General features: G+C 41.8%; 1 protein-coding gene across 1 annotated transcript in view; it reads right to left on the minus strand.

Annotated features, from left to right (window-relative positions):
* clstn3 (calsyntenin 3) overlaps nucleotides 1–18,398 on the minus strand; it is a 33,813-nt gene that overhangs the window by 13,796 nt on the left and 1,619 nt on the right. Inside the window, exons 3-12 of the mRNA XM_058052999.1 lie at nucleotides 15,297–15,419; nucleotides 12,594–12,804; nucleotides 12,308–12,516; nucleotides 10,852–11,001; nucleotides 9,345–9,530; nucleotides 8,979–9,266; nucleotides 7,045–7,157; nucleotides 5,551–5,710; nucleotides 1,734–1,781; nucleotides 1,506–1,654 (exon numbers count right to left, since the gene is read on the minus strand). Of these exons, the coding sequence (XP_057908982.1) occupies nucleotides 1,506–1,654; nucleotides 1,734–1,781; nucleotides 5,551–5,710; nucleotides 7,045–7,157; nucleotides 8,979–9,266; nucleotides 9,345–9,530; nucleotides 10,852–11,001; nucleotides 12,308–12,516; nucleotides 12,594–12,804; nucleotides 15,297–15,419 (1,637 nt within the window). The remainder of the gene's footprint in view (nucleotides 1–1,505; nucleotides 1,655–1,733; nucleotides 1,782–5,550; nucleotides 5,711–7,044; nucleotides 7,158–8,978; nucleotides 9,267–9,344; nucleotides 9,531–10,851; nucleotides 11,002–12,307; nucleotides 12,517–12,593; nucleotides 12,805–15,296; nucleotides 15,420–18,398) is intronic.

Here is an 18,398-nt window from a genome sequence, read left to right on the forward strand (position 1 = left end):
TGGGGTCTCAATGATTCTAAGAAAGGTGAGGAATCAGCCCAGAACTACACGACAGGACTTGGTCAATGACCTGAAAAGAGCTGGGACCACCGTTTCCAAGGTTACTGTAGGTAATACACTAAGACGTCATGATGTGAAATCATGCATGGCACGAAAGGTTCCCCTGCTTAAACCAGCACATGTCAAGGCCCGTCTTAAGTTTGCATATGACCATTTGGATGATACAGAGGAGTCATGGGAGAAAGTTTTATGGTCAGATGAGACCAAAATAGAACTTTTTGGTCATAATTCCAATAAGCGTGTTTGGAGGAAGAAGAATGAAGAGTACAATCCGAAGAACACCATCCCTACTGTGAAGCATGGGGGTGGTAGCATCATGCTTTGGGGGTGTTTTTCTGCACATGGGACAGGACGAGTGCACTGCATTAAAGAGAGGATGACTGGGGCCGTGTATTGTGAGATTTTGGGGAACAACCTCCTTCCCTCTGTCAGAGCATTGAAGATGGGTCGTGGCTGGGTCTTCCAACACGACAACGACCCGAAGCACACAGCCAGGAAAACCAAGGAGTGGCTCTGTAAGAAGCATATCAAGGTTCTAGCATGGCCCAGCCAGTCTCCAGACCTGAACCCAATCGAAAATCTTTGGAGGGAGCTCAAACTCCGTGTTTCTCAGCGACAGCCCAGAAACCTGACTGATCTAGAGAAGATCTGTGTGGAGGAGTGGGCCAAGATCCCTCCTGCAGTGTGTGCAAACCTGGTGAAAAACTACAGGAAACGTTTGACCTCTGTAATACCAAACAAAGGCTACTGTACCAAATATTAACATTCATTTTCTCAGGTGTTCAAATACTTATTAGCAGCTGTATCACACAAATAAATTGTTAAAAAAATCATGCATTGTGATTTCTGGATTTTTCTTTTTAGTTTATCTCTCTCACAGTGGACATGCACCTACGATGAAAATTTCAGACCCCTCCATGATTTCTAAGTGGGAGAAATAGCAAAATAGCAGGGTGTTCAAATACTTATTTTCTTCACTGTATATGCTAGGACTACGTTAAAAAGCCATAGCATTTCAGTATGTGGAATCAAACTATGGAATGGATTGAGTAAGACCCTCAAACAATGCACAACGATGAGCCAATTCAAGAAACAATACAAGCAGTTGATGTTTGCTAAATACAAGGATGAAGAGTCTTGAACCAGTCATGATGTGCTATACATATCACTATATTGACACTTACTATGGTACCCATTATGTCATTGGATGGTCATATCACCTCGTATTTCGGTACGTGACAAAAAAATAAAAATAAAAATTAGGAAAGCAGGAAGTGAACAAATGTAACAGTTATTGATTGTAAAAGTACCAGATGGCGGTGTAGGATTTAATAAGCTTTGCTTCTTCCTACTCCTTTTGGACATGTGGAACTGTGAACTGATTATGTGATGCATTCAATTGTAATCTGATGCATGTTCAAATGAAATAAAATGGAGTCTATTACCTTCATACCGGAGCCCAAAGTCTCCAGGTCTCCAAAGTCCAGCCCCTCCCTGCAGGCATACAGACACTCCACCACGCTGTGAGGCTCCACGCTGCCTGGACGCACAGTCACCCCTGACAAGAGCCCGTGGTAACCTCCGACATACTTCACTGAAAGCACATACATGAATATGTATATTAAGAAAAACAGCACAAGCCAAGAGTAGCATTCTTTTTTTTTTTTTATTACCTTCTGTGATGCTGTTGTTCACTATCTCCTTCTGCTTCTCCTCTGGCTCTGCAGAGAATACAAATCAGGGGGGGGTGAAGGAGGAAAAAAAGCAAAACACAAATGAGAAATACACTCATCAAAATGTATGACGACAATGTGAGGAGAAGCCTGAACAGGCCAGAGACAGACGGGAAGAATGAAAAAGTAACATGGCTTAAAAGACACATACTAAAAAATATATACGTATACTCATGCATGACTAATACATTCATTTCAGATGATTTCAATATACGTGCATAGAAGGTGAATTATTTTTGTATTACTGGCAAAAGTATATCAGCCTCCGCTACAGTATAGTAGTACATACACAGCTACAGTACTATCTCTGATGAAAATAACATGTCTGGCACCGAAGCAATACTATTTTTATGTAAAGCAATGGTCAAAATGGCGTCATTTCATGTGCATAATGCAGAAATCTCCCACGGTATGATTTGCCATTTACAGTTGTCCCTTGTTTATCACAATTAAATGGCTCCAGACCCAACCGTGATAAGTGAATTTCCGCCAAGTAGGATTCATTCATTTTCTACTGCTTAACCTCACGAGGGTCGCGGCGGTGCTGGAGACTATCCCAGCAGCTTCAGGCGAGAGGCGGGGTACACCCTGGACTGGTGGCCAGCCAATCACAGGGCACATATAGACAAACAACCATTCACACTCACATTCATACCTATGGACAATTTGCATGTTTTTGGAATGTGGGAGGAAACCGGAGTACCCGGAGAAAACCCACGCATGCACGGGGAGAACATGCAAACTCCACACAGAGATGGCCGAGGGTGGAATTGAACCCTGGTCTCCTAGCTGTGAGGTCTGCGCGCTAACCACTAGACCACCGTGCCACCAAGTAGGATTCAATATTTATAAATTTCATAGAAAAGCATAGAAAACCTGACTTTCTAAATATATTTTATTGCCGTTATTAGAGCCCTGTAGTCATGAAATAACACCCCTATAAATTACATTGACACTTTCATTCTTTGTTTACGCCACATTGCTAACACACACATAGTACTGGACTACACAAACTTGAATCATAACATGATAGCGACCCAACTAGTTTGCCTCCAGTTTACAGTGAAGAAAATAAGTATTTGAACACCCTGCTATTTTGCTATTTCTCCCACTTAGAAATCATGGAGGGGTCTGAAATTTTCATCGTAGGTGCATGTCCACTGTGAGAGAGATAAACTAAAAAGAAAAATCCAGAAATCACAATGCATGATTTTTTAACAATTTATTTGTGTGATACAGCTGCAAATAAGTATTTGAACACCTGTGTATCATCTAGAATTCTGACCCTGAAAGACCTGTTAGTCTGCCCATTAGAAGTCCACCTGCACTCCATGTATCATCCTGAATCAGATGCACCTGTTTGAGGTCGTTAGCTGCATAAAGACACCTGTCCACCCCATACAATCAGTAAGACTTTAACTTGTAACATGGCGAAGACCAAAGAGCTGTCCAAAGACACCAGAGACAAAATTGTACACCTCCACAAGGCTGGAAAGGGCTACGGAGCAATTACCAAGCAGCTTGGTGAAAAAAGGTCCACTGTTGGAGCTATCATTAGAAAATGGAAGAAGCTAAACATGACGGTCAATCTCAATCGGAGTGGAGCCCCATGCAAGATATCACCTCGTGGGGTCTCAATGATTCTAAGAAAGGTGAGGAATCAGCCCAGAACTACACGACAGGACTTGGTCAATGACCTGAAAAGAGCTGGGACCACCGTTTCCAAGGTTACTGTAGGTAATACACTAAGACGTCATGATGTGAAATCATGCATGGCACGAAAGGTTCCCCTGCTTAAACCAGCACATGTCAAGGCCCGTCTTAAGTTTGCATATGACCATTTGGATGATACAGAGGAGTCATGGGAGAAAGTTTTATGGTCAGATGAGACCAAAATAGAACTTTTTGGTCATAATTCCAATAAGCGTGTTTGGAGGAAGAAGAATGAAGAGTACAATCCGAAGAACACCATCCCTACTGTGAAGCATGGGGGTGGTAGCATCATGCTTTGGGGGTGTTTTTCTGCACATGGGACAGGACGAGTGCACTGCATTAAAGAGAGGATGACTGGGGCCGTGTATTGTGAGATTTTGGGGAACAACCTCCTTCCCTCTGTCAGAGCATTGAAGATGGGTCGTGGCTGGGTCTTCCAACACGACAACGACCCGAAGCACACAGCCAGGAAAACCAAGGAGTGGCTCCGTAAGAAGCATATCAAGGTTCTAGCATGGCCCAGCCAGTCTCCAGACCTGAACCCAATCGAAAATCTTTGGAGGGAGCTCAAACTCCGTGTTTCTCAGCGACAGCCCAGAAACCTGACTGATCTAGAGAAGATCTGTGTGGAGGAGTGGGCCAAGATCCCTCCTGCAGTGTGTGCAAACCTGGTGAAAAACTACAGGAAACGTTTGACCTCTGTAATAGCAAACAAAGGCTACTGTACCAAATATTAACATTCATTTTCTCAGGTGTTCAAATACTTATTAGCAGCTGTATCACACAAATAAATTGTTAAAAAAATCATGCATTGTGATTTCTGGATTTTTCTTTTTAGTTTATCTCTCTCACAGTGGACATGCACCTACGATGAAAATTTCAGACCCCTCCATGATTTCTAAGTGGGAGAAATAGCAAAATAGCAGGGTGTTCAAATACTTATTTTCTTCACTGTATGTATTCTAAACCTAAGAAATTGTTTTCCAATGGAGTGGGAAAGGAATTAAAAGTAAGAAGCCCAAAATGTACCACTTCCACAAGGAATAGGAGGAGAACTTTTCTTCCCCCAGTCTATCGTGCAGTGTGAAGGCTGTAGACACGATCTTACAGTCATGTTTCTGTGACAACCACAGAGCAGCTGTGACTACGGATGTACATTACCAATGGGTTCACTTCATTGTGAAGCGCTATAAAATGTAATCCATTATTATTATTATTATTATTATTATTCATTCATATTTGACCGGTTATCCTCACAAGAGTCGCAGGGGGTTGCTGGAGCCTATCCCAGCTGTCTTCGGGCGAGAGGCGGGATACACCCTGGACTGGTCGCCAGCCAATCACAGGGCACATATAGACAAACAACCATTCACACTCACATTCATACCGATGGACAATTTGGAGTCGCCAATTAACCTAGCATGTTTTGGGGAATTTCCTTCCCCCAGTCTATCATGCAGTGTGAAGGTAATGTTAGATTCTTGTTTCTCCCAGCAGTTCTCCAGTGCTGGCAGCACTCATGCACTCACAGGCCATGTATTTGTATGCTCTTAAAATACTTGAACATGCATCCTAAAAGTCTGTAAAAGTCTGCTTATTATACACAAGCTGCTCCCAGCAACTTCTGCAGTGTTTGTAAGAGCGTATTTGCGCTTCTCTCCGCTAATTGGCATCCAGAGATTCAGACATTTTAGTTGGTGCTGCTGTCTGAGGCTGATAGCTGTCCGGCCCTTGCTGAATAATTGATGATTCAGTTATATTATTAGCCCTCAAAGACAAAAACGGCTAAATCATAAGCGAGCGAATGTGAAAAACATCCCACGAGAGCAAGTAAAAAAAAAAGTTCTGACGACAAAAAAGTGGAGCTGGCGGCGTGATTTAAACGACACGTCGGTGACGGAAGGGACCGCACGGCTGCAGCTCATGGTGTTTATGCAAAAAACGTATTTCACTCGCCCTCCGCTCTCTGATGCTGCCTGTCACAATCAATCCTGCTTAGTGAAGGTGAAATATACATCAGCATCGTCATCAGCGTTCCTCTCACCCCAGCAGGCGCCGATGAGCATCCTCTGACGCGGGACCGGGTTTGGCAGAGCGCCGTTGTCGTGGATGAGGGCGGGGTCAAAGGTGACGCCATCCACATACAGGGTCACAGAAGGGAATTGGACGCTGAGCGACAGGTGGTGCCACTCACTGTCGCATACCTGTTGACCACAGAGAACATTAAAACAGAGTATTATGGACAAACCAGCTGCAATCTAATTGGCCAATAAATACAATAAAATAATGACAAAATTTGCAGATCACAAGTTTAGGCTGCGGATTAAGTGCAGTAAATGCGGACCTATGTATCCAGAAGTCCTCGGGAGCGCTTGGGAGTGCTGAAATCTAAGATGAGAATGCTTCATTTTAACTGTGCATCTGACAAATTAAAGTATTTTATCTGCACTTTTTTGTTTATAAATTGATTTATGGAATTTTAATATATATATTTTTTATAATTTCTTTTGGAAAATATATTTGCACCTTCTCAAAAGCTTAACTAAATTTCGTTGGCAAACATTCCTTTTTATACTTTTAAAGAAATATTATACTTTTTAAAATATCCATCCAAGCATCCTTTTTCTAAGATGCTTGTTTTCAAAATATTTAAAGAATATTTCTATTTCTATTCGTGTTTGTATATGTTTTACACTTCTATTGTTTATATTTGAAAAAATATATTACCAGTAAAATATAGCAAATATCAAAAATACCCTTTAAATACATAATTAAAATATATTTATTTAAAAAATATTAATATATTTTATGTTCATCTGTTGTTATATTTTTAATTCTAAGATTTTTAATGTTGGAAAAATACATTTTGGAATTGGTGCCGAACTATTAGGTTATTAGAAAACACACATTATACTTGCTAATATTATCATCACTTTTATAATATATTATTTTAAATGTATTTTTAAAATGTTCATAAAAATAATGTTAAAAAATATACAAATTTTGATATTTAAATAAAATAAGAATATTAATATTTTTTTGTTAATTTTATATTACTAAATTTATATGTATTATATTTTCTATCTAAAAATATATATTTGGTCAAATGTTTCCTTTGAATATTACCTTAAGAAATATCAATAAATCCCACAGAATCATGCAAAGAAGGTAGAATAATGAACTTTAAAATAAACCAAAAAAGTCTTGAAATAATGGTTGTAATAAGAGCGGTGTAATGTAACAAGGTATCAGCAGGCGGTTCAGACAAATCTTAAAAGCTTAAACTCTGTATCAGCTTTAATGTAATCCTCTTCACTCTGTCTGGGGCCAGTGGCTCGAGCCAAAACTGAACCCACCACACCAAAGCCCATTGGTTTATGCTCTAATTATTCAACTTAAGATGATTTATTTCGTCTCATATGTAATGTATGGTCAGATCGGTCTTTGGGGCGCATGCGTGACCATTAACCTTTCACGGGTCTCAGAGTTTCCTTTGAAAGTTAGCAGGGAAAGGAAAGTGTTCTCGCTCCCACAGTACCTGTTCCAGTTTCCACAAGAACTTGACGGGCCGTGCAGCGGAGACGTCGGGCCAGTAGAAGAGAGAAAGACGGCAGCCATGCACCGACAGGGAGTAGTGGGAGAACGAGTCGTCTGTGAAGAAGCGCAGAAGCGGCAATTAATTGGCGGCTTAGAGCGGTCTGGTCTTCATCTCGGGTTTCCTATGGATTTTTTCTTTAGTTGAATCTTTCAACTGTGTGTGCCTCCAAGCATTACTTCTTGTGCTGAGCAGGCCAAGCCTTATACAGCAAAAAATATTCACACAATATTCCGGCGGGCCGGCTGGCGGATTCACTCGTTTATTGGACTTGTACTGCCCACTTGGCTGCCCGTGTGGAGCATCTGGAGCTGAAATGCCTCCTTGAAGAGCAGCGTAAAGACTCGGGCTATAAACATGCAGGAGTTTTCTCTGCCAAACTTGCACCCCTGAAGATCTGAGATGATAGCCCGCTGAAGGCCAAAGCAGTGAAATACGGTCAAAACATTAAAAAAAAAAAACCTCTTGAGAGGCAGGTGGATTGGTTATAGCAGGGAATCTCAACTGGTGGGTCACAGACAACTTGTCTGGAATAGAGTGGAGGCCGAGTTGGTCTTTAACACTGACATTAGGAGTGTAAAAAAACATGTCTCGTGGGCATTAGATTAGGTCTGGGATGATAATAAATAAATACATTTGTCACACAATATGGCTGCACGGTGGATGAGTGGTTAGCGCGCAGACCTCACAGCTAGGAGTCCGGGGTTCAATTCCACCCACGGACATCTCTGTTTGGAGTTTGCATGTTCTCCCCGTGCATGCGTGGGTTTTCTCCGGGTACTGCGGTTCCCTCCCACATTCCAAAAACATGCTAGGTTAATTGGCGACTCCAAATTTTCCATAGGTATGAATGTGAGTGTGAATGGTTGTTTGTCTATATGTGCCCTGTGATTGGCTGGCGACCAGTCCAGGGTGTACCCCGCATCTCGCCCGAAGACAGCTGGGATAGGCTCCAGCACCCCCGTGACCCTCGTGAGGAAAAGCGGTAGAAAATGAATGAATAAATGGATAATTTTGCCGGCCTCAATAGATTGCCATGTGCATGTGTTTCCTCATCTACCGCCTCCATACGGGCAGCAAGAGGGTTCACTCTGTGCATTGGTTTCAGCACATTGGCACGTTCGTTCTATAGAACAACTGCACGAATGGAGTGAGCCCTTTTGTCAATTATGCAGTCTCTTTGTCTAGAAGCGTGTGTAATGTAGTAGAAATTCAATGTATTGTCATATTTTTTTTTCCATTATACTTCATAGAAGTAATGTTAAAATCTCGTCTTGTCACGTCAACCCAATCTCGTGTATCGTCTTTCTTGTACACCGATTGTCTCGTGCCCCTAACATATAAATATGACTTGAATTACAATTTAACACACCATGACTTCATGTTGGAATTCATGTTTCACTCTCGGTGAACCACAACTCCCCATTAATGGCAGCATTCGTGCAGACTCACACGGTGACTCATCGGCAAGACAACTATCTTACAACTCACTTGTGTTTCCAACTACTTAGACAGTAATGGATGTGTTGAAATATTTAGTGAATAGCAAATGTAATACTGGTATTTAATATGATGCTGTACACAGACTACTCTAAAATATACCAGAGTTTACTTTCTATAGTATTATCCATTGAAAAGATTATTTAAAAAACAAAGTACAAAACTTCAGTTGATGTCAAAGTTCGGAATAAGTTTTGAGACTAAAGAGGGTAAAAGAGAGAATATTGTGGAGGTCAAGGGGTAATGAGTTACGAAGACAAGGGGCAGAAGTGGAGCCAACAAATAACAGAGATTTTTCTCATGTTTGATGCTCAAAAATAGGCTCATGTTTCTAGCTCTCCAATTATTTTAAAATAGAAGTATTCGGTGTAACTCACCATTCTTAACAGTGCCACACACGATGGTCTCCTCCTCCTTGCGACTCCCCTTAGTCTGAGCGGCCATAGGCTGGACATTGGTGCCCCACCTTCGCATCCACAGCTGCAAGGTAAAATGGTCGCCGGACAGCCCGGAGACGACTGAATCGGGCACCACGGCCACGTGATTTGACCCATTAAAGGAAAAAACCAAGGATGAATCCGAGGAGGGCAGTGTGGGAAGAGCTGACGTCCAGTTGGCTGCAGGTGACGGAGGAGGAAGGAGGTCCACCTCGCCACGAACAGCACCTGAAGAAGATTTAGTGAAGATATACATAAGAACAACAGTAAGAGTCCGATTTTTTTTGGATTTGGACCAAAACCCACCACAGAGTCGTCGCACGGATCTGTCGGAGTAGCTGTCTCGGTCACAACCTTTGCCGATGTGGCCGGTCTGAAGCTCTACGGAGGCTTGGATGTTCCACACGGTCTCCTCACACGTCTCCAAATGCAAACTGGGGAAAAGCGGGATGCTGCCTGATCCAGGTGTGTACTCCACTCGCTTGGTCCAACCTGCATTTAAACCATCCATGTCAGTCTTTATCCAGTACAGTATACTGATTTACAGGGCTAGAGACTACTTTAGCTTTTTTTTTTTACACAACAACCTCTTCAACACAGTGTCTCCACTGACAAAAAACAGTACGTATACTTTTTGCTATTTTTTCTCATCCTGACAACATTCCCACATTCCAAAAACATGCTAATAATTGTTGCTAATTGTTGCGGTCACTTAGGTCCGAGGGCCAGCTCCAACTTGTGGTGCCCAAGACGAGACTTAAGACCAGGGGAGACCGAGCCTTTTCTGTGGTTGGCCCCAAGCTATGGAACTCGATCCCCTCCCAAGTAAAAAAGGCCCCCAACATCGAAAGCTTTAAGTCTCGTCTTAAAACCCACTTTTATTCTCTGGATTTTAACTCAGAGTGAGTCGTATGGTCCTGTATCTTTTAGTTCTTTCTTTTATTTTAATTGGTTTTATTTTTTTAGACTTTTATTGTTTGGCTTTTTGTTTTTAATATTTTAAATATCAATTTTACTCTTTTATTTCTTATTTGATCTTTTAGTTTTGGATTAAATTAAATTTTGTACCTATAGTTATTGTTGTGTTTTTTAATTGTATTTTATTTTTATTTTTTGTGAGTGTGAATGGTTGTTTGTCTATATATGCCCTGTGATTGGCTGGCGACCAGTCCAGTATGTACAAAGCCTCTTGCCCGAAGACAGCTGGGATAGGCTCCAGCAACCCCGGCGACCCTTGTGAGGAAAAAGCGGTAGAAAATGAATGAATGAATTTCTTATTTGATCTTTTAGTTTCGGATTAAATTAAATTTGTACCTATATTTATTGTATTTTATTTTTTTTATTGTATTTTATTTTGATTTTTTTGTGAGTGTGAATGGTTGTTTGTCTATATATGCCCTGTGATTGGCTGGTGATCAGTCCAGTATGTACTCCGCCTCTTGCCCGAAGACAGCTGGGATAGGCTCCGCGACCCTCGTGAGGATAAGCGGTAGAAAATGAATGAATGAATGAATTATTATGTCCATCTCTTATGATAATGTAAAGTATTGCTGGACCATGAGACAAAGTCATAGTGCCTAAAAAACTATACAGACCGAATTGTAAGGAAAAACCCACAATGATGCAGACTTATATAGAAACAATGGAATTTAGATAACTTGCCTGAATATTATTAAGCCGCACCACCACCTCCTTCAACTCAAGGGTGACTCACAACAAGCACCAGCCCACATAAATCCCAACCCACAGACTAAAATCCAGCCATGTGACAATTAAAGCAAGAACTGGTGATGCAATGCAAATGCAAAGTTACCCATCCAGCCGGGTTTGCAGGACGGTTTCACCGTGACGGCAACTTGAGCGTCGGCTTGAGCGCGGTTCTTCCCGCAGTCGAAGGCGGTCACCCAGAAGGTGTGTACACGCTGACGCCTGGAGTCCAGCGGCTCGGTGTTCTTAATGTTACCTAGGAAACGGTGGAGAGAGGGGAGGGAGGGGGGATGCAGAAGAGAATATAATGACACCAGAACTAAAAGTGGAACACTCACCAAATCCCCAACACAATGGCTACTTTTTGATACACAGCACGTGTACTTGAGGGTGTTTGTGAGGTGAGACAAAGTGATTGTCTCACAATAGGATGCGAGAGTGGGGAACAAGGATCAAGGAGCATCAAATAGACAGGAGAAGCCTCCGAGGACGAGGTGGGGGGGGGGTCAGAACACAAGGTCCTCAAATTAAAGAAATACTGCAGCGTCACAGTGAGCCAGCTTCCTTCCTTCCTCCCTTTTATTTTCTTTCCTGTTTTGTTTTGACCGTCAGTCTTCCAGTGGACGGCTTAATGAGGACGAACAGCAGCAACAAAGAGACACTGCATATACCTGAACAGCTGCTGTAGTGTTTATGCAGATAGAAACACATAACAAAAGTCCACCCACCCACGCTTTAAGTCTATTTTCAACATTTTGGGGCTTCTACCTGGCAGAAGACAAAAATCGCTGCAATTGTTTGGACTATTCTTGTGTATGCGGTGTTGTGATTCATTCATTCATTTTCTACCGCTTATCCTCACGAGGGTCGCGGGGGGTGCTGGAGCCTATCCCAGCTGTCTTCGGGCGAGAGGCGGGGTACACGCTGGACTGGTCGCCAGCCAATCGCAGGGCACATATAGACAAACAACCATTCACACTCGCATTCATACCTATGGACAATTTGGAGTCGCTAATTAACCTAGCATGTTTTTGGAATGTGGGAGGAAACCGGAGTAAACCCGGAGAAAACCCATGCATGCACAGGGAGAACATGCAAACTCCACACTGAGATGGCCGAGGGTGGAATTGAACCCTGGTCTTTTAGCTGTGAGGTCTGCGCACTAACCACTCAACCACCGTGCAGACTCTGTTGTGATTGTTTTTTTCCAATTGGAATTACAATGTACAATCAGGTTTTCTCCAGGTACTCCGGTTTCTTCCCACATTCCAAAAACATGCTAGGTTAATTGGTGACTCCAAATTGTCCATAGGTATGAATGTGAGTGTGAATGGTTGTTTGTCTATATGTGCCCTGTGATTGGCTGGCGACCAGTCCAGAGTGTACGCTGGAGCCTCTCACCCCAAGACAGCTGGGATAGGCTCCAGCATGCCTGTAACCCTAGTGAGGTTAAGCGGCATAGAAAATGATGCCTTGCGTTTTTGTCACGTAAAAAGGCTAGTAAAGCTAATCTCCATTTGGAACAATGAAAAATGATGTCGGATGTATTTTAAGTGTCTTACCGTCGTTGTCAATAGCAAAGGGCACATTGGGGGTGATGATGTCATAGAAGCAAATCTGGCTGTACTGTGGAGAGCAGTCAGCATCCAGAGCCTCCACTCGTACGATACGGTCGAAGAGACGCCCCTCTGGGACAGATGCCTCATAGCGACGCTCCACAAACACGGGAGAGAACTCATTGACGTCATTGACACGTACGTGCACAGTCGCCCTGAGGGAAGAAGACAGTTTGGAATGGCTGGGAAAAAAAAAAAAGATGTGCAATCATTCCCGGGAGGATGGACTCACTTGTGGGATTTCTTGCTGTTGACTCCATCAGGTCCCTCGCCACAATCATAAGCCTGGATAGTGAAGCTGTGCTCCCGCTGGCTCTCACAGTCCAGCGGCTCCTTGGAACGAACAAGACCCTCACCGGTGGAGCGGTCCAGAACCACAGCCTCAAACTGGACCGAACCTGAGCCAGAAGGCCCGTTGTGTACCCGGAAGCCACAAATTTCACCTAAAAAATGGAGGGAAATGAGGCACAAATCACGTATTCATAAATATATTTACCCATCGCTACTTAGCAATATGTAGATAACTACCTAGCTTGTCATTTCTATCTATTGACCTATTGCTAGTTAGCAATATGTAGCTAACTACCTAGCTTGTCATTTCTATCTCTTGACCTATTGCTAGCTAGCAATATGTAGCTAACTACCTAGCTTGTCATTTCTATCTCTTGACCTATTGCTAGTTAGCAATATGTAGCTAACTCACTATCTCGTCCTCCCTGCCTCTGTATCAATCTATGTAACTGTATACTGTATGTCTAAATTTTTATGTACTTAATTTATCTATATTTTTACTGTATATTTGTGTCTATTCATTTATCCACCTATAGCCTATCATGGCTAATTTAGCTAACTATCCATATGTAGCTAACTATCTAGCTACCTTGCTAGCTAATCTTGCTAGCTAATGACAATGACTGACTCAAAGATATTATAGGATATTACCGTATTTTCCAGACTATAAGTCACACTTTTTTTCATAGGTTGGCTGTTCCTGCGACTTGTACTCCAGAGCGACTTATAAATGAAAAAAAATGTTTATATTACATAAAGACTGGACACCTTTTCTGTTCATGTTTATTTTTGTGTAGCTGAATAACCATTATGTTAGCATATCTTACATCTTGCAATGTCTGTTTTGGTCAAGTAGTTTGTAAAATAAATTACCCGCAAAAAATGCGACTTATAGTCCAGTGCGACTTATGCATGTTTTTTTTCCTGTCTAATTATGTATTTTTGGCCTTGTGCGACTTATACTCCGAAGCGACTTATAGTCCTGAAAATACGGTGTACTGATGTACAATATTGTAAGTAAGAAAAAAAATATATAAAAAGTACAGCCTACTCTGGGTGTCGACAGATTTCATGTCACAAGATCTCACAAGATTAAAATGTGACAAGATTTCTTGATTAGAAAAAAACTGTCTCGCAATCATCACACAATACATAAAAGCTAACTTGATCAATTTTGCCCGCCTCCATATTGCCATATGCATGCATGTCTGATTTTCTCGTCTTGCACCTCCAAACAGGCAGGAAGAGGGTTCATATGCTTCATGCATATATTCAACAGTGAACAGAGCGGGGCCTCTTGTCAGTCATACAATCGCTTTGTCTTAGTGGCGGAAGGCGGGGCCACTAGCATACACACATATACACACACACACACACACACAGCAAGAGTGGTGCTTCGTGAGGAGCAATGCAAAATAACATGAGGGGGAAAAAGATGCTTTCAAAGCCAAATGCCACAGCCTCCGTGTGGGATATTAATAATGACCAAGGTGAGCCCGTGAACACAAACAAGCCAGTATGCTAAATTTATTAGAAAATAAATACTGCATTATTATGATATATTATTATATTTTATAATATTAGTGGTTCATTTGGTTTTATAAAATGCTGAGAATAATATTGTTTTGTGTCATAATAATTTAAAATATTATATTTAATAAATTACGGATGTTCCGACCAGGGTTTTATGCTATTTTATTTTATGCTTTTATTTGATTCCAATACCAATCATCTGGGTCTGATATCGTCTGATACCATATTAACATTGCAATGCCAAAGAACTACTTTAAAGGTGTAGTAGTGTCACCACATTACATCAGCTAGCTGCTAGCCAGCTAGCAACTAGCTTCATCGCACATTCACTCACAGCGCATACATACATATTTTTCATTTTGGAACGTGCTACGTGTATCTTTTGTATTTATGTTGCTAATGTGAATCAATATAACCAGGAAGGGCGTTCTTTTAAAGCTTAAAATGACTAAAGTACACCAAAATACTTTTACAAGTATTACATGTTATCATGTATGTACAGTATGTATTATATATAAAACCATAAAACATTTGCGGAATAGGTGTGTCCCATTAAGTGCATCAATGAGCTGCCTCTTTTTTAGCTGTTTTTATATCTTTAGAACACACAGAAAAATGGGCAAAATTACCCCAAAAGTGTAGTTTTCCCTTAAGGTCTTAATATAAGGAATAAAATAACATACTGTATGATGTACCAACCATCAATTGGGATTTAATGACATAAAAAGAAGCATGTTAAGTGTATTTTAAATATAAAAGAGGCAGACTGCCTTGCGCTATCATTGGTGACAATCTGCAAAGTACAACAGAGACGAATGGTTCCACCACTCCGTGCCAAATTGAATGTCATCCAATCTCTTATTCTGAGCGACACTAGCCCATTACGTTGTAGCGAGTCCTTCGAGTTGCTCTATGATAATTTGAAGCAACATAGTTATTTTCAGGTCCCAGGGTGCACACATGATAGAGTAGCTGACTGTTACTGCAATGATGGCTTCAATTACACTACTGTGTTCTAAATATAGAAGCCCTCGGCGGGGCTAAAATGAGGAAAATATGGTGGAAGAAATCATCTCCTCTGAGGTTGTCCAGGTCATTGTATGTACTGTACCGGCGTAGTGCAGCGGAGCATCTTTATCCAGGGCGAAGAGCGGTGGGTTGAGGAGCACGGTGTTGTCGTTCTCCATGACGATGCCCTGGTACTCGGTCTCGATCCATGGCTTGTGCTTATTAGCTGGAAGGACCAAGGAGGTTTTAGGTCAAAGGGAGCTATTTAAAGAAAACAAATTATCGGACAAAAACTCTTCTACACAATGTTAGCGGACTGAGAAGCATGTGTACAATTTGGGAAAGAATGAAAAACATGGCCGCCATCATGCAAAACATCCTTGTAGGAAGACTGGGATTTAGCAACTCTATTGTTCATCGGCCATTTTTTTGGTTTGCATGTATTCAAGCATGTTTTCCAGTGCGTCAGCAGCCATCTTTACAGTTTCTGCCCAACAATAACACCCTGATCAAATTTCCCTTTTTTTTTTTTAAATCACCCTCATACCATATGGAGCGGCTATCCATCAGCTGCACAAGATTTCTAACTCTAACGCCTGAGGTTTTTCCTGTGAATTTAACCTTTAATTGCCAATTAATTATTCATCTCAGTGCTGGATGTTCAGTTGCTGGAGGATCAAAAGGCCAAGTTAATGAGCAAGATGGGAGGATTGTTCTACACACTGCCGCAAAGTCACAGTGTCTCCTTTTTTTTTTTTTTTGTCTATTGTCCCGCAGCTCCTTTTGCAAGTTGGAAAATCAAGACTGCACAAAAAAAAAAAAAATCCATCTTCCTCACAGATACGATGACGTGACAACTTTGAAGATAAGACCGGCTTTAAAATACCGTATTGACCCAAATATAAGATGGTATTTTTCCCAGAGAAAAAAAAAGTCAAAAAGACTATACTATAGCAAGTTTGAGCTTTTCTTCCAGACACTCACACACCGTGACCATATATGGTATAATTTGCAGCGTACATAATGACAACACATGACTATACTGATTTAATGATGGCGATGGGACGAATAAAGTAGTTTGTCACTCTAAGGTGACATCATAATGTACAACTATGCTAATCTAATTCATTCATTTTGGACAATTCTGATGCAAATATTACGGGTTTTACGGATAATTTTTGTTCTATAAACACAGACAAAGTCAGTTTTATCACTTTTTTTTATCACAACATTTCAGACATGCAGTCAATCCCAGAAGTAGTCATAATTTTGAGTTAAAGGGTTTTTAATCTGGAAGTGCAAAACACTGCAAGATGTTAATTTTTATGATAAAACATACATACTGTATGTTGAGTAATTATACTGCAATGAATTTGATTGCAATGTACTCCATAAACATTGCAGCAGCCATTTTGTTATATCCTCTCAAGGGACAATACTATAAAAAAAGCACTGTACTACATTAGTAGATAGTTGCATCCACACAGGAACAGACAACGGATCGTCATTTTTATAAAATATCAGTTTTGCTTGTCTACACGGAAAGCCGCCATTTTCAGACTTTCCCACTGTTTTCAAAAACAGCATTTAAAAGCACCCAGGACACTATTTCCATGTGAATGAAAGTCTGAAAGTCTAGGTCTGAGTCTTAGTGGTGGTAATATCATGGTCTGGGGCTGCATGAGTGCTGCCAACACTGGGGAGCTATGGTTCATTAAGAGAATCATGCTCTCCTTTACAGTGGAGTTCCAGAATTGAACTTAACTGAACCCCTGTGGGCGGAACGGCGGTCGAGTGGTTAGCGCGCAGACCTCACAGCTAGAGACCAGGGTTCAATTCCCACCCTCGGCCATCTCTGTTTTCTCCGGGTACTCCGGTTTCCTCCCACATTCCAAAAACATGCTAGGTTAATTGGCCACTCCAAATTGTCCATAGGTATGAATGTGAGTGTGAATGGTTGTTTGTCTATATGTGCCTTGTGATTGGCCACCTGACAAATGAATGGAAAGTTTAGCCACAGTAATATTATCATTAGGGCTGATCAAATGATTAAAACATTTAATCAGATTAATTACAGTTTTCTGTGATTGGCTGGCGACCAGTCCAGGGTGTACCCCGCCTCTCGCCCGAAGACAGCTGGGATAGGCTCCAGCACCCCCGCGACCCTCGTGAGGAAAAGCGGGAGAAAAAGAATGAATGAATGAATGAATGAACCCCTGTGGGGTTTACTCAAAAAACGGAATGTGGAATAGGTGTCTAATATTTACATAATATTTATATATTTCCATGTCCAAGAGGATTAAGGCAGTGCCAGATAAGCTTCAGAAGATATAATAAAATGCCTGCTGAAATATGTTATGAATGCTCATATACAGACAAAATAAAGATACAGTATAACAATTATCCAGTCTGGCCACGTCCCCTATTCTAGTTCCACAGTCCATTTTTTTTTTTTTTTTTTGGTCATTTATCTCCCGCCCTCAGCTGCCCTCCCTCCTCCGTGCCTCCCTCCATGTAGTATTAATCTGAGCATCAGGCATGTGGATTACATTCAGGATTACAGATTGAGAGGCATTCCATCTCCCTTGGCACCCGTCCTGCCTCTGTCACTCTATCTCCCCACAACACGCCTGCTTCGTCTGCCACCATTGGCCAACATGTCTTCCTGACACCACCTGATCTCAGAGACCACATTCACCCTTCCTCCTCCTCCTCCTCCTTCTCCTCCTCCTCCTCCTTCTCCTCTCTCCTTGTCTGCGTCTTTTCAGCCATGACTGCTTCTACTGCTCCTGTCACTGCTCCTTCCCTGCCGTCTCTCCATCCCCCATCCTTCCCTGATGCTGCATCCCGCCCCGTCTTTTCCCAACATCCCTTCACCCCCCCCCCCCCCCCCCCCCCCACACACACACACACATGATCTTTACAACACTGACTTGGAATCGAGAGGATGATAAATGTGACACCAAAAGGAAGGTAATAAGAGTCACGGCACGCACATGCAATGACATTCACTCTAGCAAAGTTGCTTGCCAGTTATTAGGCACGCCCATAATACAGCTCAAGCTGCTGGGGGTCCTAATATTCTGAAAACTGGCTACGTATCCAGAACATCTCCAAGTGCAGCTGTTTGTTTCAACAAAAACAAGCGGACGAGTGGACTTATTACAAATAGACACGAGCCACTTCATTAGGTACACCTGCACAA

The sequence above is a fragment of the Doryrhamphus excisus genome, chromosome 17 (genome assembly GCF_030265055.1).
Source record: "Doryrhamphus excisus isolate RoL2022-K1 chromosome 17, RoL_Dexc_1.0, whole genome shotgun sequence".
Taxonomy (NCBI): Eukaryota; Metazoa; Chordata; class Actinopteri; order Syngnathiformes; family Syngnathidae; genus Doryrhamphus; species Doryrhamphus excisus.